Raw genomic sequence first — 24,111 nt, 5'->3', positions numbered from 1 at the left:
TCTGGTTACTCTGAAACATAATTTTATGGGAAAGGCAGTCTACATGCTTGCTAACTGGTTTTTATAAAACCAGTTTGCAGACTAATGATTTAGTACTCTAGTTTACTCCAGAGGTGAATAGTGAAAGGTCTTTTTTGTTTCTGAGTGTCATTATAACTTAGCAATTTTAACATGCTTACTTAAGTTTTAGGATTAGCTTTTACATTTTTATAAAAAAAATAAATAAAAGCCTGCTAGCTTTTGACTGAGTTTGCATTCAAATTTATAGGTCAATGGGGGAGAATTGACATCTAAATAATAACTTAGCATTCCAATCCATGAAAATGATATATCTCTCCTATTGAGATTTTCTTTAATTTCTCCCAGAAATGTTTTAAATAATACAGTTGCTTTTGTTTATTGGCCTTGTATCTTGCAAGCTTACTAAACACAGTTTCTAGTAGGATTCTTTTTTTTTTTTTTTTTTTTTTTTAAGATTCTTTGGAATTTCTCTGTGGATGAACATGTTATCTATAAGTAAAGACAGTTTTATTGCTTCTTTTCTAGTATTTACCTTTTATTTCTTTTTTTGCCCTCTTGAACTGAATGGTACTGCCAATACAGTGTTGAATAGCAGTGATGGGAATAGGTATTCTCTCCTTTTTCCCAATTCCATAAAGTAAAACTTCCCATTTTCTGCCCCTTCCCGGTGGTATCACGTCCCTGCCGTGTATCTAAGCAGGGTCCTTGGCCCAAAGACCAAGATGGTTTTAACTTGTCCCTCTTCTTCCCTCTGGCATATACCGTTTCTGGAATCAGTGGCCAGAGGGCTTATTGGCCCTCTCCCAGTGGTAGACTACTATTGCTTATTACTTGGTATAGCACTTGTTGGGAGAGCTAAGGGGATTTCCTTTTCAACGCTCAGGTTCAGAAAGCTTTCACCTCTTCACCTGAGTATAGGTTACTTTTTCTCCTGAGGCTTTGCTATTTGAGAAGGTTTCCTGAGGCTTCCCAGTGACTTAAGGATTTTGCTTCATGTGCAAGAAAGTCCAGGGAGTTAGATAGCCTTTGTCCCAACAAAGGTGTCTTCGTTAGTTCTTCTGCCTCACTACAGTCTCTCCAGAACACTTCACTGAAAAGAACTCATGATGGAGTTCTAAAGAATTCTAAACTTTCATGGTAGTGAACATTTGGCCTTTACAAAGTCCTTAAAATTTTAGCTCATTTCTTTTATAGAATTTGCATTCTGGCGTTTTAGAAAATTTTATCACTTAGCATAGCTCTGTTGTTTCAACCTTATATAAATGTAGTCATACCATATATATTTTTTTCTGTCTCATTTCATTTGTTGAGTATTATTTTTAAGATCCAGTCATGATTTTGTGGTTATTTTTTATTTTCATTGCTTTATAGTGTTTCATTATATGTGCATGCCACAATTTGTCTAACTAAATATTATTTCTATGATTTACACTTTTTAGCCATTAAAAATGATACTACACATATCTTGTATGTGTGTCCTGATGTAATTAAACACACATTTCTGTAGGACACTGAGTTTCAAATTGCCCTTTTTCTACCAGGAGCACTCGTATCCACTGGTATCTTTTGGGAGTTTGGACTGTACCCTAGATGTATGAAATCAGAAACTGTAGGAGTGGGCCAGCAAATTGTCAGTCACTCAGAGTGGTTACTGCATATGCTAAAGCTTGAGAAACCACCACAGTATTGGGTGAACTATTGGGGCATAAAAGATGGGTAGAAAATTGCAAACTGTTTTCTAAATGATTGTACTAATTTACATTTTTACCAGTGACATCAGAAAAGTTCACATGGCACCACATCTTTGGTGTCATCAGATTTTTTGATGATAATTCTCCCTTACTTTTTTTTAAATATGTAACTTTATTTGTAAAATTAAAAATTATATCACTGGTCAGTGAAATTTTTTTTTTAGATTATAATTTTTTTTTATTAAATGTTAGCTGTGTACATTAATGCAATCATGGGGTACAGTGTGGTGTTTTCATATATAATTTGAAATATTTTCATCAAACTGGTTAACATAGCCTTTATGTCATTTTCTTACTGTGTTAAGACGTTTATATTCTACTTTTAGAAAGATTCACTTGTACCCTTGCAAGATAAACCATAGAGATGATCCCTCCAATCACCCTCCCTCCACCCATCCACCCCCCACCCCCATGGAACTGACTAAATTAAATGTCTTTGAAGACACAGATTATGTCATCATCTTTGTACTTATTCCCAAAAACAGCATAGTGTTAAGCACATAGTTCTGTATATAACTTTTGGATTAAATTTTAGAATATATATTAAAATTTTTTTTCAGTTTTAAGCAGTTTCTTCATCTTATTTTTTTTTACCAAAGCCTTAAGTCCTAAAGTTTATTAGAATAGCCTCATAGTGCTTTTTGAAAGATCACCACGTATTTTTCTTATCTTTTTCAGCTTTTATCACTTCTTTTTGAAGATTTGTTCAAAAAATTTAATTCTGAAATGAAGAAGATTGCCGACCAAGTAATCCCTAAGCAACGAGCAGCCCAGTTTGATGTTGTGAAACACATGCGCCAAGACCAGATTACCAATGGCATGGTGAATGCCATTTCTACTGTAAGTCTTCAGTCATTGGTTTAGAGCAGCGGTTCTCAACCTATGGGTGGCAACCCCTTTGTAACAATGAAAATACATCCTGCATATCAGATATTTATATTACGATTCATAACAGTAGCAAAATTACAGTTATAAAGTAGCAATGAAAATAATTTTATGGTTGAGGGTCACCACAACATGAAGAACTATATTAAAGGGTCATGGAATTAGGAAGGTTGAGAACCACTTGCCTTATAATTTATTTTAAATCTGTTCAATGGAATGGAAACATAAAGTACTTTGTGAATCTGGGTAAAATATATAGAGTTAAAAGAATGTCTACACATTACAAATTTTCTACTTTGAAAGATAAAGTTTAAATGCCATCACTAGGAATTTTGTTATTATAATTTTCCTACCGCATTATAGTTATTGTTATGTGAAACAATAAGAAAATAGTTACTCTAATATAGAAGAAACATATTTTAGTTTAACTGTCAATAGCCATTCTTTTAATGGATACTTTCCTTCATTATTTTCTGTAGTAAAATTGACACATTTCAAGCAGGTTTACTAATTGGCAACTTTTATCTAAAACAATACAAAATTTTTCATTTTTATAGTAGGTTTATATTCTTTAAAGGCCTATCAGCTGTTCCTCACAAACAGTGAATTCAGTCCACAGCAGCTGCTGTGTATTCAGGGCCCCAGGCTATTCATAAAAGGTTATCAGATAGGTTGTTGCTCCCTTTTTTAAAGCATAACAACGATGGGTCAATCTGATGAAATCTGGGTCATGTTTTATATGTCAGACATGAAATTAGTTTTATGGATGGGGTTTTGCCCCAGCAAAACATAACACGTTGATATCCCTTAACGAAGAAAGAATTAGCACAGATTTGCTTTAGTACTTGATTTCAGAAATTTTTTGTGGGTCTATGTGAGCAACACTTTCAGTGACAGCTACATCTAAACTTGAGCTGAACCAGACCTTTGTGCCTATATTGGCACAATAAGCTCTGGTGCCTCAAAACTTGTCTGAAGGTAGATCCCTGAATACTTAAAGAAAAGCCTCCAAAGAGTACTTGAGCACACTTCTGCTATAATTGCTTTTTCTTGCTTTCTGATCCGTGATTTTCAGGTCATAATGGCTGTTTTGAGTAGTTCTTTTGCCTCTAAATGACACTGCTTTACCTCCCTGATGGAACTGCTTATTAGAAAAATCATTTGTAGGCTTTGTCGCAGGTATGCCCCTACCTGTAGACAACCAGAAAAAAAATCAACCTTTAAAAATCGACGAGTGTTACCATTAGTAGAATGCTTTCACCAAATAAATTTTTCTCAGTTTTAGACCTCTTGTTTGTTCCTCTTATTTCCTTTTCGTAATACTCCTGCAGAATACAAGAATAAATTCTCTTGGTAAACATCTTGGCATCACTTTCCATCTATTTCCTGTTTGCCAACAGCTGCTGTCTTATTTGAGCTCTGTGCTGAATATTTATTTACCTTATTTGTGCTTACTCTCTGAGCATAAGGTAGTTTACTAGATTCATTTTCATTCCAGGGATAAAAGGAGTTAACTAAAAAAGCTATCTAAGAAGTTATTTTGTGAGATATATGTGTTTGCTCTATTTATTTGCCCTATAATAGAGTTTCTTCCTAGAATTTAGTTGTTTTCCATGTTATCAAAAACTCAAGATTCTGAAGTGAAGATCTTCACCATACTTAATTCAATTAACTTCAATTACTCAAACTTTAATTCGTGAAGGAACTCCCCCAAACAGATCTGCAAACAGAACACTTAATTTTCTTCTGAAACCCTAGCAATTTTTCCACTACAAGAAGTTTTTAACTTGGGATCCATAAATTCTCCGAAAACTGGAGAAAACTTTTGTGTTTATGGTCCTGTGTATGTTTCTCTTAAGAGAACACTCATAGTTTTCATCAGGTTCTCAAAGGAGAAATGAAGAATCACTGCAAATACAAATTTTCTCTTTGGAATTAGAAAGATAATTGAGTTAACCATTTTTTGATATTTTATTTTCTACTTTGCTTTTTCAAGCATACTATTTTCTACTGTTCATATTATCATGAATTTAAATTTTTTTTTTTTTTTTTTTGGAGACAGAGCCTCAAGCTGTCCCCCTGGGTGGAGTGCCATGATATCAGCTCACAGCAACCTCCAACTCCTGGCTCAAGCGAGTCTCCTGCCTCAGCCTCCCAAGTAGCTGGGACCACAGGCGCCTGCCATAACACCTGGCTATTTTTTGGTTGCAGCCGTCATTGTTGTTTTTGGTGGGCCCAGGCTGGATTCGAACCTGCCACCTTAGGCGTATGTGGCTGGTGCCTTAGCCACTTGAGCTGCAGGCACCGAGCTATGAATTTAAATTTTAACAGTTTATCATTTTTTTTAAATTTCAGATTAATGTGAGGGTGCAAACGACCAAATTACAATATTTGAAATTGTTAGGTTGAGTCCTGCTTGTAGCTATGTCCTGTACCGCAAAGATGTGCCATGCACTCCTACATTGTGCCCATTTAGTAGGAGCACCCTGAACAATTTTAACAATTTCTAACCTTAATCTTTAAATTATCCTTGAGAATATTGTTTAGTGTATATAATTAAAACAACTATAAAATATTTAAAATAATATATTTAATACATAGGAGATAAAGTTAATTTAAGTTCAAGATTTATTTCATATGAATCTATTTTAATAATGACATAATAGCTACAGACAGTATATATATTTTTTGAGACAGAGCCTCAAGCTGTCCCCCTAGGTAGAGTGCCGTGGCATAGCTCACAGCAACCTCTAACTCCTGGGCTCAAGCAAGTCTCCTGCCTCCACCTCCCAAGTTGCTGGGACTACAGGCACCCACCACAACGCCTGAGTATTCTTTTTCCATTGCAGCCATCATTGTTGTTTGGCGGGCCCAGACTGGATTCGAACCCGCCACCTTAGGTGTATGTGTCTGGTGCCTTAACCACTTGAGCCACAGGCACTGAGCCTATATTTCTTAATATAAATATATAGATATACTTTTTAGATTCCTTGAGCCTAAGAGGCCTATAGTTTCTTCATTATCCATCATAACTGCTTTCAGAGTTATTTTTCTGTTGCTGTATTTTTCTCTACTTAAAGAACTTTGAAATATATACAAATAATAGCACATACTAACATGAAATTATCCCTTTGAATTTCAAACTAGTTTTACTTGTATATAGAAATTGCTGGTGTTTTATCAGTTAGCTTACTACTTCTAGTGGAAATCTCTGGTTGAAGTGCCTTGTTCAGTATATACTTAGTTGCTCAAAAGACAACTACTCAGCTGTGATACGGGTTGTTGCTGTGAAGCATTATGATATATATGGTTGCTGGATATAGGTAATGCTTATTATATTTTTAGAAAACTCCAGGGATTGACTTGGCTAAATTATAATTTTAATTGTGATATTTTGAATTCTGAACAGATATTATGGCTCTACTTTCGTAAGCAAGCAGTTCTTATTATGAACTTCTCAGAGTGACTATATAGTATCTGGCAGCATCTGAATGGTTCAGGGATAGTCCTATGTGTTTCATCTCTCTACAGGGAAACTGGTCTCTAAAGAGATTTAAAATGGACCGCCAAGGTGTGACCCAAGTGCTGTCTCGCTTGTCATACATATCTGCCCTGGGCATGATGACAAGAATATCTTCCCAGTTTGAAAAAACAAGAAAAGTGAGTGGTCCTCGCTCTCTCCAGCCATCTCAGTGGGGAATGCTTTGTCCTTCAGACACTCCTGAAGGAGAGGTAAGGTACCTAAGGAGTGTTAGAAGTAATACTGCAAGGGAGAGTTCTGCTTCTGTTCCCACCCCCAGGGCATAGCCTTTATTTGGTCAGCCACTTACCTAATAGAGAACTATTGACATGCTTGTGTATCATTCCAAAGTCATAACCTACAGAAGCATTTGATTTAGTATGTCACCTAAATAGAAACACAGTCCACATTTTTCTTGCTTATTTTAATTTATCCTAAGACTCAAACCATGCAAGGGGGGGAGGGGGTAAGAATGTGAAAGAAAATTTAGAGTCCTGTTACCTTTAAGCTCTGGAGTAGCTGAAAATTTAAGAGTCCTGTCACCTTTAAGCTCATTTTGAGCAGCTCCTTATTTTCTTTAGCCGTGCTTAGAAGATATTATAGACTCAATTGCAGCCATCTAGTAGTGTATAGCCCAAGATCTAACATCAATTCTGACTCACTTATGCAAGAAATACAAGCACTACCTAAACACTAAGCCAGAGAATTTAAATAGGTTTACTTCTATAGCACCCAGTACTCACTGTGTCATGGCGTTTTCTCTTTTGGTTACCATTGTTGATTTCACTTGATTCTATTCCTTCTAAATTGTAAACTTCCAAAGGAAGGAAAGTCATTCTAAATTGTAAACTTCCAAAGGAAGGAAAGCTCGTTGTATCTCAAGCCTCCTATCATTGGGCCTTAGTCAAAGTAGAGGCCCCCATGAACAAACACTGAATGAACAGATACGTTGTAATATGTAAAAGATATAAGTTCCAAAGTGTAGGAATTACGTTATGACTTGAAAGAAGTAAAAAATGGGAGTCTATGTAGAGTTGTGATGTTTAGAAATTACTCTTCTCCTAATTTGTCTTAAACCATGTGGAAATTCATACTAAAATCATGCAGTTTATCAAATTTGCATAATTTATACATCCTGAGCTTTGAAACACTAAATTCTCCAGATATTGCTTTAGCTAATTTTGATAAAGTAGATATTTTGTATATTACTATAGTAGATGATTTTTATGAATTTAAGATATCTTTATATGTCACATGTGTCTCAAACTTTTTTTCTAATTTGCTATATTCTGTCATCATTGATATTTTTGTCCTAGAATTTTTTGGTTATATAGAAGTTTAAAAAGATTCATTTCCTTTTCATTTTGGAATAATTTTAGACATACAAAAACAGTGTAAAGATTTTCTACAGTTCTTCACCTGGATTTTCCAAATGTGAACATCTTACATAACCACAGCACAGTTACACCAACCTTAAGAAATGTACTTTGATAACAATACTAACTTAGTAGACCTTATCCAGATTTTGCCAGTTTTTCCACTAATGTTTTTTTTCTGATCCAGGATTATACATGTGTTTTTGTTGCCAGATTCTTTTGTCTCTTTTAATCTGAAAGAGCTTTTCAGTCTTTGTTTTGCTTTTCATGACCAAGAAACCCTAGAGTTCTGCCTCGTTATTTTATAGCTTCCATTTCAGGCCACAAATTTATACTTTTTATCTATTAATATTATTTTCCTTTACTGATTTTACAGTGTCATATTAATGATTATGATGTTCTACTGTCTAGGAATAATTGTTCATGTAATCTCTTTGTTGGACATTTATGGTGTTATCAACCTTTACAATTGCAAATATTACTGTGCTGAGCATTTCTGTGGCTAAATCTGTTTTATATCCCTGCTTGTACCTTAGAGTAAAATCCTCTGGGTGAATACATTTTAAAGGCTTTTGTGTGAATCATCAATGTAGAGTGCTTTGTGTTGTCACCAGCAAAGTGGTGCACTGTTTTCAGACATTAACTATTCTTTGTGATACTAATGTTCATTCTTAGAAATGACCATCTTTTGTTTTTTAGGCATGTGGTTTGGTTAAAAACTTGGCCCTTATGACACACATCACAACTGACATGGAAGATGGACCCATTGTTAAATTAGCCAGTAACCTGGGAGTAGAAGATGTGAATTTATTATGTGGGGAAGAGCTCTCTTACCCAAATGTGTTTCTTGTTTTTCTTAATGGTGAGTATATTACAAAGACATGTTGATCTTAAACAATCTGTGGGAAGGGGAGGAAATACACTATTATCCTTGTATTTAAAGCACAGATATACTCTAATTCTAGACTCAGGTTGACTTTTATTTAAAGGTAGAAAAAAATAACAGAAATAGCTATTCTCTCGGCTGGGTTATCCAAGGTTCTGAGAGGATACAGCTATCAGAGCTAAAGGGTAACACCGTAGAGCAGTGATTTTCAACCAGTGTGTCACGGCACAGTAGTGTGCCATTACGGGATCTTAGGTGTTGCCATGAACATTTTTAAAGATCATTAATTAAAATATTTTCGGGCAGTGCCTGTGGCTCAAAGGAGTAGGGCACCGGCCCCACGTGCCAGAGGTGGCAGGTTCATACCCGGCCCTGGCCAAAAAAAACTATATATATATATATGTGTGTGTCTATATATACACACACATATATATATATATTCGAAAGAAGTTCATAGCACAGTAAGTGTATTCTTTTTTTTTTACTCCTTTTTTTGATCAACATAATTTTAAGTGTGCACAGAAATGTATAGGTTCAAGTGTGCCGTAAGATAAAAAAGGTTGAAAAATACTGCTGTAGAGACTAGCTGCTAGCATATCACAGTGGAATAAGATTCAACACTTCTTTAATTCAAGTACAAGTGAATATCTGAGTCACTCTGCAGAAATAATAGTTAACTATATTCAGGCATTTGATAGCTGATGTGTCAACAGCCTATGGCAAGAGAATCCTTTTTCTTTGGTTCAAATTCCAATTGCTTCTCTCCCAGGTCTTCCTACCTTCTTAAAATTCCTCCAGAGACTTGGCAGCAAATGTGCCCTTGTCCTTTCTACTTTTGACTCAGTGGTCTGTGTGCCTATTCTCTCAGCAATATGCATGTGCTTATCCCTGACCATTTAGTTCACATACTGCTTCTCCCTCCTGCTTCCTTCCACTCTGGGAGGCATTAACCCCTTTACTGTGTGGGCTGACTAGAAAGTTGTCAGAACCTCAACAGGGCTATTGACTGACTTCCTCATTCATTGTATCCCAGAGGCTAATACCGAGTGTGCTTTCACCTAGTATCTCTGATTTCTCACCCTGACTCTGCAAGGCAAGATTATTTTCCTTACTTCAGAGATGATGATTACAACAAGAGCAGTTTAATTCCTATAGAAATTACCAGGTACTAGGCAGAGTTCTAAGTGCTTTGTGTAGATGAATTCGTTTAGTCTTCACAGCCACTGTGTGGATGTCATAGAGGCAATGTTCAAACTCAGGTGGTCTGGATCACAAGTTCATGCTCCCAGCACTGTGTTGCAGGTGAGCCAACTTTTCCAGTATTACTCAGACAACATGTAGTAGGACTGGCCCTGGACTCCAGGTCCACTCTTAACCACTGCTGTATTACTTCCTTTGAGCCTTTTGCTACGGGTGTTAATAAAGAGTATTTTCAAATGACTACTCAGTGCTGCTGATTAATTTTATTATTTATAAGTTTATTTATTTTAATTTTAAACCAGATTTTTTTTTTTTTTTTACTTCTATCTTAACTATTCTTTCCTCTTTTTGCTTAGGTAACATTCTTGGTGTCATTCGAGACCATAAAAAGCTAGTGAATACATTTCGACTGATGCGAAGAGCAGGATATATCAACGAATTTGTTTCTATCTCAACAAATCTTACAGATCGGTGTGTTTATATTTCCTCTGATGGAGGAAGGCTGTGCAGGTATATGTTACTAAAAAGAGATTTTATATTTGCTTTTGAGAGAAATTTGTTTTTGTTTTTGAAGCTACTTTAACCTCTTTCGTTATAACAATAAATTTAATTCCATTAGCAAATACTTCATGAATATATATGAATCCTAGATACTGAGAATTCAAAGATTAGTAGGAGACAGTCTCTGCCCTCAGAGAGCTCAGTCTGTTCAGAGAGACAGAAATAATTACTAATAACAGTCATCTATGCTGGTATCCTAGCTACTAGCTATTATTTTAATGGATATAATAATTGTGTAAGGTGTTAACTTCATTTAGCCCTGTGAGGTTGGGTTAGTGAGGCTTAAGTATCTTATCTAAAGCTAGAGATGGTGGAGTCTGTTTTTAATTGAAGATCCTTAGAATTTGTTTTACTCCACCAATCCTGATTTTTATCCACTGCATTCTTTTGCTACAAACTGAGCTTTAAAAGGATGAATAGGACTTTGTTACTTGTCTGTAGGGTCAGAGAGAATAGCTAAGAAAAGGCCAGAATGAAAACATGGAGGCTTGAAGAAATAAAATAACATTAGACCCAGTAGAAAAACAGGTTTCTTTTATTTATTAAGCAAATATTTATCAAGGGCTTATTCTGCACACATACTGTGTAGAAGGTGGGGTTCAAAACAAATGTCACATAGTATCTGGTTTGGGGGGATGCAGGGACATTGCTAAGGATGTTACCTTGTTTCATAAGCCTTCCCTTGCTTCACTGTATTCAATTGTTTGATATCTATATAGTCATTTGAACAGTCATTCTCTGTGGACCTCCAGTAGTATTAAAATAAAGCACAAGACGATGTGCTAACAGTAGTTGGGAGTCTGTCAGAGCTGAGAGAGTGGGCTGTTATTGCTCTGTCTACCTCATATCCTTTTCTCCCTCTGATTACATTACCTCATTTTCCTTTGGGGCCTGCCCCTCCTTGCTGGTCTAGTCTTCTTGGGATGATCAGTCTCGTGTCCTCTCTTCCCCAGCCAAGTGTCAGCCATATGACCCAAGAGAGCCTAGTCAGACACTCTCTTCAGAGAATTTGAATCCCAAGCAGAATAAATCAAGGGAAGGAAGTGGTTGGAATTGGTTCATTCTGACCGTGACACACAGAGAAACTGCATTACTCTTCATTTTCTGGATCCTTGGGACTGCTGTAGTTCTTCATCTTTCTGAGGTTGAGCATTTCACCTTTATCTTTGATTCTTGTCCTTCCACTAAATTGTAAATGTTTCCATTAAATTCTTTACTTAAGTTAGCCAGAATTGATTTCTTTTCTTTGCAAACAAAGAATGGTTAGCTGATGATGTGCCTATGTTTAAATCCTAACTTCCCACTAATGACTTATGTGATCTGAGTATATTACTTAAGTTTATGAGCCTTGGTTTCCTTGGCTCTGAAGTGTAAATATTAATGCCTATCTAGAATTGACTTCAGAACTGATTGATAGAAGATATGATAAGGGCCTTGTAAGGTGCCAGGCACACATTAGGTGCTTATTTATAGCTAATAACAACATGGTCCAGGAGGAGGCAAGAAAAACAAGGACAACTTCTAGATTATTTATTTTTAGGATTGTTATCTTTTGTTACATCCAGCATAATATAGCATATTATAAAAGAAAACTAATTGTTTTTTAGAACCAATATTATAATGGTGTAACAGATCTGGGAGGAAGAATTAGTAGAATTTATTAAATAAGGATAACTGAGGTAGCTAAATGTGACCATCTCCTCTTCCTCCTTCTGTCATCACTTCTGAGTCTTAACATGAACTACACTGTAGCCCTTGAATGAGGCAGTGGTGTTGCTGTGCTTCCTTACCAAGAAAGAGCCAGAATTTCGAGGTACTGTTGATTTCCATGAAAAGCTCACCCAGTTCATTTTTCAACAACTTGTGTTCTCCTTTTGTAATTGTGCAGCTCCTCTTAACTGTTTAAAAGTGCTCATTAGTCCTCAAATAGTTATTTGGACTTTAGGGTAGAGCTCACAAGTGTCTGGTGGTTACTTGCTTCTCTCTCTAAGAGCTGCTTATCCAAATAGCAACAGCCCTTGACGTTTCAGTGCTGCATGCCATCCTTTGTGTTGGTGTTTCCTTGTGGTGGTGAAGCCCTCAGAAGCAAGTCACCATTGACAGTTACAGGTTAATCTACCAAAATACTCTCTACCTTATACCCATTGTATCACTAAAAATCACAAAGTCAGAAAGGTTTATTTGCTTCATACTTATAGCCATGCTTTTGGGGTTATATAGTTTTAAGTAACCTGCTACTCTGGCTTAGTGATGTTTTAGCCTGAATCAAACTACTCTAAACATCTGAATATCCATCAGACCCTCAGAACAAAATGCCATGATTATTCCTGTTAACAGTGCTTATTTGCTTTGTGACTCCATGGGTAGTATATCAAATATTCCCGGTGTGAAATCAAGAATTGCTTTTCGAATGATGTTTTACAGTTTTTGAAAAATAAGGCATTAAAGGTTTTATTTCCTTTCTAGGCTTTATTTAAGTATCATTTTTTGTGTTGCCTTTTCATTCAAAATTAAGTGTTTCCTAAGATTCTTGGGGAAAGTACTACATGTGCACATGTGTTTGTGCACATATACTCAGATGCATATTGGGGGGAATGTGTGTATATGTGAGAGAGAGGCCCCTCACCCTGCTCACACATGAAAAAAATACCTGGTATCCTCAGGCAGTCTAGGAATAAATCTGATTGTATGTCTTTCCATTTTCCGTCATTTCACGATGGTAAACTAACTTGTTGGTACAGTTCTTCCCTGGAACTATTGTTCATTTGTTGGTTTTTTTGTGTGTTTTTCTTTCTAGACCCTACATAATTGTCAAGAAACAGAAGCCAGCAGTCACAAATAAGCATATGGAAGAGCTGGCCCAGGGGTACAGGTAAATAGCCAAAAGTAAAATTTATCAGTCTTCTTAATACACACATAAATCCTCTCCACCAAATGTGCCAGCCTGTTAAAAACGTATTTTTCTCCATGTGAACTTGCTTGAACATTGTAAAATATTTATCAATTTAGGTCATGGGGGTTACATGGTATAAACTGGTGTGCACAGTTCAGTGTTTCTTCTAGTAAGAAAAGGACACTGAATTTTTTCATTATATGGAATTTGTAAAATCAGTTTTTATTTTTTAGGAGTAGGGATGAGATTGATAAGAGTCACAGACACTTTTCTGTTTTTATTTGAGTAATTTATTCTTTGATTCAAGAATAACATGTTGTTGGTATCCTAATATATTGATACTCTCTGGGAGAGAAAGGTGCTTTGGACCTAAATGAAAGATAGTATCTTCTGTTATTATATAAAATACTGTAGAAAATGCTTTTTAATGATGTCTTTTCACCAAAATTTCCCCAGGAATTTTGAAGATTTCTTACATGAGAGTCTGGTTGAATATTTAGATGTGAATGAAGAAAATGATTGTAACATTGCACTCTATGAACATACAATTAATAAGTAAGTAGAATCCATAACAGCCACAGTCAAAACCTATTCTAACTGTAGAAACTCCTTCTGTTTTCACTGTAATTTTCATTTCTTCTATCATGTATGCTGTTAGTAGGAACTATTAGAAATTTATTATTTTATAATGAAGCATAGTCCATCACTATCCCAATTAAGAGTATTACAAAGCTGCTAACAGTCCTCTTTAGATTATTCTTCCTATTTATGTGACACTTTGTATATACTTTTAAAGGAATTCCTTCTCCAGTGTTAATATTTGATTACTGTCAAAATTAAACTAATGAATTGGTCTATATAAAGATATATTTATCTTTTCTAGAAATGGTTTTCTAGACCAATGAACATCTGAATTCTTACTGTCAGTGTAAGAATTCCCTACATAGCATGATTACTGTCAAAATTAAACTAATGAATTGGTCTATATAAAGATATATTTATCTTTTCTAGAAATGGTTTTCTGACCAATGAACATCTGAATTCTTACTGTCAGTGTAAGAATTCCCTACATAGCATGTTGTAAATATACTTCTAAGCTTATGTATTGTGTAAACTTGAAATGATAATACGTTTACAGTGTTTCTTCTAGAGTAATATTTTTAGAAGCATCTGTATTCCATCTGGAATACATGACTAATACACCACTTATCTGAAATTATAAATTTTACAATTACGGTGTTAGAGTTTAATATTACCACCAAATAACTATTTATATCTTCAGTTAAGAACAAGTATATGTTTTTTCCTACCAGATGAAATATACCATTTTATTTTTGTTATAATTTAGTAAATAATGCTTTTCAGTGAGAATTTTTAATCCTTAAAGGTGTGACTCTATCAAAGTACTATTTTGTACCCTTCATTTTAATATTGAGTATAAAAGAGAACTATCTTATAGTATCTCCATAAATGATGATTCTGTCTTTCATGTTACTCAAACCAGAAACTTCAGTTTCAACCTCAGTTCCTCTCCTCCATATCCACCTTAATCCATTACTTTTCATGTAAGTCTTCAAAATAAGCCCAGAGTCTGGACTCTTCTCACCACTTCAATTTACCACTTATCCCTGGCTACTCCTGTTGCTGGCCCGAAATCTTGCAAAAGGCTTCTGGCTATATGTGCCATTGTCCCCATGCATTCTGTTTCTATTAGAGTTTTCTCATGTCACATCCCCTAGTGGCTTCCATTTTTTGCTGAAGTCCTTACAGAGGCCTTCAGGTTCCTAATCAATCTGCCCTCCCCTGCTTTACTCTGCAATATCATTTTCTGCCTTTCATTTACTGTTTGAACCACATTGACTTCTTCAGACAATCCAGGTATGCTTCTGTCCTGGCACCTTTGCATTGGCTGTTTTTCTGCCCCCAATGTTCTCTCTCACATACCTGCATGGTTTGCTGATTCACTTCATCATGTCCTAACTCAGGTGTCACCTTGTAAGTCTTTTCCTGATTACTGTATTTAAAATGGAAACCTCTATTTCTTTCCACCCCTCTTTGCTGCTGTATTTTTCTAGTGCTTATTACCATACAATAAAATCTATATTGATTTATCTGTACATTGTCCATCTCCCTCCACGAAAAGCTTCATGAAGACAGGGATTTTCATGTTTTTTCATTGCTATAAATGAATATAAGTCTCTGTGTTACCCACTTACCCACTTATAAATGAATATAAGTCTCTGTGTTACCCAAGCTATTCAATATATCAAATTCACTTTATTTAAAAAATTATATTATTCACTTTATACTTACAAAGTTTTTAAAAGTGTAGAAATGCATAAAGGAGAATGGATCCCTTCCTTCCCTATTCCACCAAACTTTACCCTCCAAAGTAGCTAACACTAATATTAGTAGTTTATATGTGCTCTTCTATATTTTTTCTGAGTACAAACATGCATACATGATCTCATACAATGTGTGTGTGTAAAACAATGGTAATATTTTCAGTGTCTTGATTTTTAAACTTAATGGTACTTCTGGATATTTTCCATAGTAGCGTATGTGTATGTATTTATAAACATGTATTTTTGTATATATAGTCATAAGTCACTTAACAGCGGGGATACATTCTGAGAAATTTGTCAGTAGGTGTTTGCATCATTGTGCAAACATCACAGCACATCATTGGGCTGCCTGTTGCTCCTAGGCTACAAAATTATATAGCATGTTACTATACTGAATATTCTAGGCAACTGTAGCACAATGGAAAGTCTTCATGTGTCTAAATATGTCTAAACAGAGAAAGGTACAGTAAAAATACGGTAATGTAATCTTATGGGACCATTGTTCATGTGGGGGTTCTTTGTTAATGAGACATTGTGTGGCATATGACATATTTTTTTTTAATTACCCTCTGTGTATTTTTAGTTTAACTTGTTCCCTGCAAATGAATGTTTAGATTGTTCCCAGTTTTTCTGCTACTGCAAGCAACAGGTTACATAGTTTTAATTTGAACTAAATGTTAAGTGTTTTATGTTTTGGAAACCTAATTCCTGTTGGTGGTTATGATTTTAAAGGAAATAGTTTTTTTTATTATAAAATCAGAAAAAGTCCAGAGTGTTTGGACTTTGAGTAATTACTAGATACTATATGATCTTGTATGTGTATGTTGTCACACTAATAGAAAAAAAGAAACCTCAGGTATTTCTCTTCATTTTTCAACTTAATCCAATTTTTGCACCAGAAAAGGTGTTTTTTTACATACACAAGGAACATCAACTTGGCCAATATTTAAAAAAACAAAAATTGGTTTCATTCCAGCCTATAAAATGTAGCTGTAAGCTGATGTTCTTTAAAGAAACAACAAACACAATCTTGTCTCTTTCCCTCCTTGATGGCAAAAGCCTAAAATGTCTGAGAAAATTGGAGTTTTGCTGGATCCTAAGGTCAAGCCTTCAAACCATAGCTACATGGAAAGCACCTTCACGCCAGACTAAGGATATATATAATTCAATATACATATACTGGGGGAGGGGAATAGATGAATAAGTGGGAGATCTTTTACCAGGTACATTGCAACTGAATTTCTATGAGTCAGTACCTGGTTTCTTAGAAATCACTTCTTTCCACAGATAAACTACTGAAATTTTTAAGGTTATATTTCACAAACGCTTGAGGAGGGAATAATGGGTCCATGGAGACCTCAAAGTCCAGATGTGATACTTATTACTTTCAGCCAACTTCTAAAAGTCATCAGGCTGTTCTTTCCTACTAATGTGTCTGAGTTGCTCTACCATTTAGATAAAACTTGAGTTTTCTGTAGAAATATATTATGGGCTTGGTGCCTGTGGCTCAAGCGGCTAAGGCGCCAGCCATGTACACCTAAGGTGGTGGGTTCAAATCCCCAGCCCGGGCCCGCCAAACAACAATGATGGCTGCAACCAAAAAATGGCCAGGCGTTGTGGCGGGCGCCTATAGTCCCAGCTACTTGGGAGGCTGAGGCAGGAGACTCGCTTGAGCCCAGAAGTTGGAGGTTGCTGTGAGCATGATGCCATGGCACTCTACCCAGGGGGATAGCTTGAGGCTCTGTCTCAAAAAAAAAAAAAAAAAAAAAAAATTTATGAAAGTAACCAAGATTCCGATACCTAGTAGATGAAATCTTATTTTGTGTCCAATAATATCTCTAACAGAACTGTCCAGTAAACTATGATGCAAATCATCTATATAACTTCAAATTTTCTAGTAGCCACATTACAAAGGTAAAAAGAAATAGGTGAAATTAATTTTAATAATATTTTTATTTAGCCCAATATATTTAGAATATTACCATGTCAACATACAATTAGTATAAAAATACTGAGATATTAGTGAAAATAGTGACTAATTCTCATATAAATTGTATTTAATTTTGACCAAAGTACATTACTTAAACATTAATTTTTAATTCAACATGTTGCTTATCATATTGCATACTCATTTATAAGTGAAACATGTCTGTAATTTCCTCTTTATAATATATCTTCTCCAATTTTAATATCAGGTGTATCCAGATTAAGTAGAATGATTTTGAAGTATTTCTTTTTCTATTGTCTATAAGATTTGGCATGATCTGTTTTTTTGAAATTATCTTTTATTTATAAATATTGTCTATATTTTTGAAACTTAGGAAAAAACAAAATAAGAAGTTAACTAATCAAAGTATTCTATAATAGATATACTCCTATCTGACAATGTGAATGTTACTTTCTTTGCATTATTACTATTATTATTGCTAAATATTTTGTTGCAGCAGTCATCTGATTTCTTTTCTGAATGTATTCATCTTCTTTCGTTCTTTATGAGGTTTATAAGTAAGAAAAATAAAAAATACTGAGATATTTTACTTTTATTTCCTACTATAAGTCTTGAAAAATCTGGTGTGCATGTACAGTGTATCCCAATGCAGATGCTAAAAATAGCTGAACTGAATTAAATTTAAATTTGAGTTTTAAAATTTAAAGTAATTAAAATCAAGTAAAATAAAAAATTAAGTTCTTCAGTCACACTTGCATAATATTTCAAGTGTTCAATGTCCACATTAGCTGGTGGCTATGGTATTAGTACCTGTAGGGCTATAGTAACTATTCTTTTTTTTTTTTGAGACAGAGTCTCACTATGTTGCCCTGGGTAGAGTGCTGTGGCATTACAGCTCACAGCAAGTTCAAACTCTTAGGCTTAAGCAATTCTCTTGCCTCAGCTCCTGAGTAGCTGGGACTACAGGCACCCACCACAACACCCAGCTACTTTTTGGTTGTAGTTGTCGTTGTATGGCATCCCCCAGCTGGATTCGAACCTGCCAGCTCCGGTGTATGTGGCTGGCGACCTGAGCTATGGGCGCCGAGCCTATAGTAACTATTCTTAAAGTGGATTTATTCCTCTCTAAAATGATGATACATCTTACTCATCAGTGATGTTGGAAGAATGAGGAAAAGCAGTCCACTCATCCATGTCATTATTGTTATTATATTTCTATATGTTTAATATAGTAATTTGTTTATGTGTTAATTTTTACATTTAATTGTATTAAGCAAGTTTTTGTTTTACCAGTTTTACTAGCATCAATCTTTATTGTCTTATAAATCCCTCAGGGACCTATATAGTACCTTTGAGAGATATTTAATACTTGATGCTTAAGATGTCTAATTCTTAATTAACTTGATAGAGATACCACCCACTTGGAGATTGAACCCTTCACTCTTCTTGGTGTTTGTGCTGGCCTGATCCCATACCCTCATCATAACCAGTCCCCAAGAAACACATATCAGTGTGCCATGGGGAAGCAAGCCATGGGTAAGAGTTCCTTCTTAAACTTGGTTGTAAATACTTGGAGAAAAGTCTTGTATCTTTATTCTTCCTTCACTAGCATTGTATGTTTGGACATATAAAATGTTGGGAACACCTGAGGAACTCTGCAGTCCTTGCCGGTGTCCTATCATGTCTAAAGTTTAAACAATGGAGAAAACCTTCCTGAACTTGTTTCCTTGACTAAAATGACATATAATAAATGTCACAGAATTATAAGGGAATACATACAAAGAGAAAAGCCTTATAAAATGTAAGATGTTAACCACGAGAGATGGGAGGAATAGCAGAGAAATTCACAGTTGAGGGGAGAAAGGAAGAAAAACTGGAGATAAAAAACCAGTGTGTATTAGAATGTACCCAGTAATTGCCTGGGTAACAATCTTTGAATCTTTTATATACTTGTAGTTGCAACTATATCTTCTGAAACTGAAGCTAGTTCATGTCACAACAGTCTCTGAGTTATCTTCCTTCCTTCTTTTTATTTTTCTTTCCTCTCATCCATTAATTTAGTTTTCTATCCATTAATAACATTTGCTGAATATAGCTAACTATAGACTAGATGTGGAGCTGGAGCCTGAAAATACAGAATAGGACAGACTTCAATGTCTAGTTAGTTGGAGAGACCAAATAAAACTGTAATTTTAGAGTGATAAATGCTATAATAGACTGACAGCCCAGATCTAAGGAAATTAAAGGAGGAAGATCACTTAAAATAAGAGAGTGGATTCTTTCTGAAAGACAGAACTGAGCTGAATCTTGGAAGGCAATATTTTTTATAGATACAGAAGTATAAGCAAGGACAGCTGTGAAAGTCTGGGTATTGTGATGTGGTTGTCCAGTGCACTGTGGATATCAAGGTGTGCATATATTGAGGAGTCTGGCCTTCATAATGAGGAAAGGATACCAGGCTTAAAAAAAAAAAATACATTTTGTGTATAAATCTTTTTGACATGTTTTTAAAAAATCATTTGTATCATAAACTTAAGAAATTTGCTTTTCATAAATATCTGTGACAACAGTATGACTTGCCATCTTTAATTTAAGGTGTGATACAAAGAGCTTCATGAGAAAACTAAAAATGTAGAGGGAAAGCTGTTTGCAGTCCTTTGGCCAACAACAGCATACGGGTAGCTTCTCACTGACAACCAGCTACAACTGGCCATAGCTTAATGATTAAGGAATCCTATTTTTTCATTATGGTTTTATATATATATAAAGTATATAAAACTTGAAAATGTATAAGCAACATATATAAAATAAATATATATTTTTATTTATAAATAAAATAAGCAAATATATATAAGCATATATATTTTCACGCTTTATAAGCATGTATATATATATAAAAGCATATATATATTTCTTTTCATGCTTTTATATTGCCCTTTGGTGGTAGCTACAGATAAATAAAAAGCATTTTGTCCTACCACCATTTACCTGGATGATGTAATGCCTAGACAGTTCAAATAATTCTCAGTGGGAAAATCTGAACAGCGGCTCATCAGTTTATTCTTTCCCATTCAGCCTCAGCCTTAGTGTAGGTTGATTTCCTGCTTGTGCCTCCGACTTGGTAACAAGTTGAAATATACAGTAGAAAACCCTATGTGTCATGAAAGGGCTATCACTTCTATTGGGTTTACCAAACCGTTTTGTTTCATGATGTGAATCCCAGCTGAAACAATACACCTTTTGTGTAGAACCTTCAGCAGAATTAAGGGAAGACTAATCACTTCATCGCTAATGCCACTCTGTAATGTGTTTGAAGATTGAAACAGAAAGAGCTGCATCTATCTCACTTTAAAAAAAAAATAGACTTGAAGAAAAGAAATAATATTTTTATTTTTATAACTCTCCTCCCCACACACAAAAAAGGCCTTTATATGTGGCCATGAGTATCTGAAACGTTTGGTTAGTTACCACACACAGTTAAGCAGGATCAGTGTGTACAGAAAGCCAATTCAGTGTCTGTAGAGTTCTTTTGTAGTTTTCTGTGTGAAGGTTTTTTTTCTCGTTTTGTTTTGAGTGTCATTTGCAATTCATTGTCTGTGTTTTCTGAGGTTGGTGTATTCAGCTGTTCTGACCCTGGGTCCTGCACATTTAGCTCCTTGGATACAATCCTCTGACGTTGCTGCTGACGCTGGGAAGACAAAAGCCACTGAATATCTTAAGTTATTAAAAAAAGCTTTTGTTACTGTTTGTTATTATAAAACACCTGACTGGAAAGAAAAGCAGCAAGATAAAAGTACATTTAAAAGTGACACGTTAACATTGCAACATTTCTCTTTGGACACTGAAATAGCTGCAGAGGCATTGAGTGAAGTCTATATGAAAAATCAAAAAAGAAAAAAGGCTGGCAAAGAGAAAACCCACAGCAGATACCCAGGTCTGTAATGTAGACTTAGCACTTTGAGTAGGGTCTCTTTGGATCATTTTAATTCCATGCAGCTTTGACAGCTAATCATTAAAAGTCACACACTATTTCATTTTAAATATGAGCCATTACTGAAGACTATGTAAATCCATAGATTCTATGCAGATTTTCTGAAATAATGTTTTAGTTGCTATTCTTCTGTCTGCAGAACAGATATGTAAGACAGTAGCCCAGAATTAATTCACTACATATTCTAACCAAGCTGGAAAATTTACTATGTACCATTCCCTACCAACCCCTCTCTCCCTCACCCAACAGAGTGAAGAAATGAAAGTCATTTTCTATCACCATGAATTACAAAATAAAGACTAGCACAAACCACAGAGACTGAAAGCCTTATCTGGCACGTAAGAGAAAGCCAATCCAACATACCTCAGCAGTGGGTGTTTCTTAAATCTTAGGTGCTTTAAGTTATTAATAAAGTTCAGGTTTCCACATAGCATCTTACATAGCACCTCTCACTTCCATAGATAAGGCTGTGTGTGTGTTGTGACAGGGTTCAGAGCAAGAAGTCAGGTAGACATCTGGAAATGCAAGGTCTCCAGGTCGCTCAGTGCTACCAGCAGCAGTTGTATGTTGGAGCTGCATTGTGTGTCCTCTCATTGGCACCTGATGCCAAGTTCACATGAGCCACACTTTTGTATCCTGCTCATTTATTAGTTGGCTGTCCTCTAGTGGAACACTTCTTTCAGTCACTATTCGCTCAATTAATGAATATGCAGCACAGACCTCCCCAGCTCCCACCCATGGCTTCTCACTGCCCCTTTCCCCTTCCACTCCAAACTGTTCGGACTTAGGAGATTTTTGTGGGGTTTTTTAATGCTCAGAAACTAATGCTGCTTCTGTTTTTGTGGGATTTTTTTTTCCTTTTTGTTTAGCGGGCCTGGGCTGGGTTCGAACCTGACAGCCCCAGAGCATGGAGCCAGCACTAACCATTTAGCTATGGACACCCAGTCTTTGTGTTTACTCTCAAAATAGGTTCTGTTTCTAAGCAGATACCTTCTTCCCTTTTGTTACCCACTTTACAGTAGGATAGGATATGCTGGAAACAGCTTGGAGAATTCTGAGATATTAAGATCATATAATTACAAGATCAGAATCATAAACTCAGCTGATAAAATATATATGTATATATGCAGAGATCCTTATAAAATTTTATTTCATTCTATATATCTTCCCTACTTTCTGTTTGAATTTTTTTAGCATAGTTATTCTTTGTTCATTTCAGCATACAAAATGAAAAAGTCTTGGCTGCAATTACCCCAGACGATTCTTTATAGAATTCTATTGATTTTAAAAAAACCAAAAACTTAAATTCATTGTTGCTATTTTGGGTTTAAGCTTATGTGATATTTGCTAAGACTAGAACGGTGGCAATGAATACTTAAGAGGTAAAATAAATGTTTAATGTATAGATTCAAATTAGAGATAGGATAGGTGATGTTGCAGGGTGATAGAATATGTATTTTTATTATTACTACTAATAATGTTGATATTGGTCATAATGAATATTGCCATTTATTGAGTACTCAAACCCTTTACATACATGTTCACTTTTAATCACAATAATGACACTCTGATATAAAATATATGCCTTTTTTTATCATGAAAAAGAAGCTGAATTCCAGTTTAGATGAATAACATATAAAAGGTTATACTATGTCTTCCATGTAATGTTATCTGTAAAACTTAGTGAAATTCTTCTCAACTGAAACTAACTTATTTCCTTACTTTTTCCTATCTGCTATGGATCACTATCAGGCTGTCTTCTCTACTAGACTGTAAATTATAACCTTAAAGACAAGGACTGCATTATTTATTACAAGTTGAGTATCTCTTATATGAAATGCTTGGGACCAAAAGTTTTTGGATTTTGAATTTTTTCAGATTTTGGAGTATTTACATATATATAATGAGATATCTTGGAGATGGGACCCAAGTCTAAAGACAGTTCAGTTATGTTTCATGTACATTATCTACACATAGCCTGATGGTAATTTTGTATAATATTTTTAATGATTTTGTGCCTAAAACAAAGTTTGATGCTGTTTTTACTGCGACCCATCATATGAGGTCAGATAAGGGATTTTCCATTTGAGGCGTTATGTTAGCACTCATAATGCTTCAGATTTTGGAACATTTTGGATTTCGGATTTTCAGACTTGGGATGCTTAACCTGTATTACAGTTGATGCTTGAACAATGTGGGGTTAGGAGTAAAACAGAAACTAACTCACCATATAGGTCAATGGAATGGAATAAGGAATCCAGAACTAGACCTACACATTTATGGGCAATTGATTTTCAACAGATTTGTCAAAGCAATTCAATGGAAAAAGAAAAGTCTTCTCAACAAAATAAGATGTCTATATACTTACATAGGAAAAAAACTGAGTATCAACTCCTACCTCTAAGCATACAAAAAAGCCACAAAATGAATTATAGCCCTAAATATAAATACTAAAAACCATAAAACTTAAAGAAGGAAATATAGGCAAAAATCTTCATGAATTAAGCTTAGATTTCTTAGATAGGAAACAAAAAGTACGAAATATTAAAAAAATTGGACTTTCTCAAAATTAAATTTTGTGCTAGAGAATGGGAGGAATTATTTGCACTACCTAAATCTAATAAAGGATTTGTATCAAGTATATATAAGGAACTCTTCAATAAGACAGGGCATGATGGCTCATTCCTAGAGCAAGAGCAGACCGGGGCAGGATCACTTGAGGCCAGAAATTCAA

General features: G+C 35.1%; 1 protein-coding gene across 4 annotated transcripts in view; it reads left to right on the top strand.

Annotated features, from left to right (window-relative positions):
• The window catches only part of POLR3B (RNA polymerase III subunit B), a 134,827-nt gene that overhangs the window by 53,939 nt on the left and 56,777 nt on the right, over positions 1–24,111 (top strand). For all 4 annotated transcript variants that reach the window (XM_023509414.1, XM_003783280.3, XM_023509415.1 and 1 more), the window contains exons 13-19: positions 2,451–2,612; positions 6,189–6,389; positions 8,253–8,415; positions 9,996–10,149; positions 12,998–13,072; positions 13,550–13,648; positions 18,795–18,922. In XM_023509414.1, coding sequence (XP_023365182.1) covers positions 2,451–2,612; positions 6,189–6,389; positions 8,253–8,415; positions 9,996–10,149; positions 12,998–13,072; positions 13,550–13,648; positions 18,795–18,922 — 982 coding nt within the window. The remainder of the gene's footprint in view (positions 1–2,450; positions 2,613–6,188; positions 6,390–8,252; positions 8,416–9,995; positions 10,150–12,997; positions 13,073–13,549; positions 13,649–18,794; positions 18,923–24,111) is intronic.

Source organism: Otolemur garnettii, unplaced genomic scaffold (genome assembly GCF_000181295.1).
Source record: "Otolemur garnettii isolate 467f Iridium unplaced genomic scaffold, OtoGar3 scaffold00007, whole genome shotgun sequence".
Classification (NCBI taxonomy): domain Eukaryota; kingdom Metazoa; phylum Chordata; class Mammalia; order Primates; family Galagidae; genus Otolemur; species Otolemur garnettii.
Note: the sequence above shows the minus strand (reverse complement) of the source record. Positions and strands in the feature narration are given on the sequence as shown.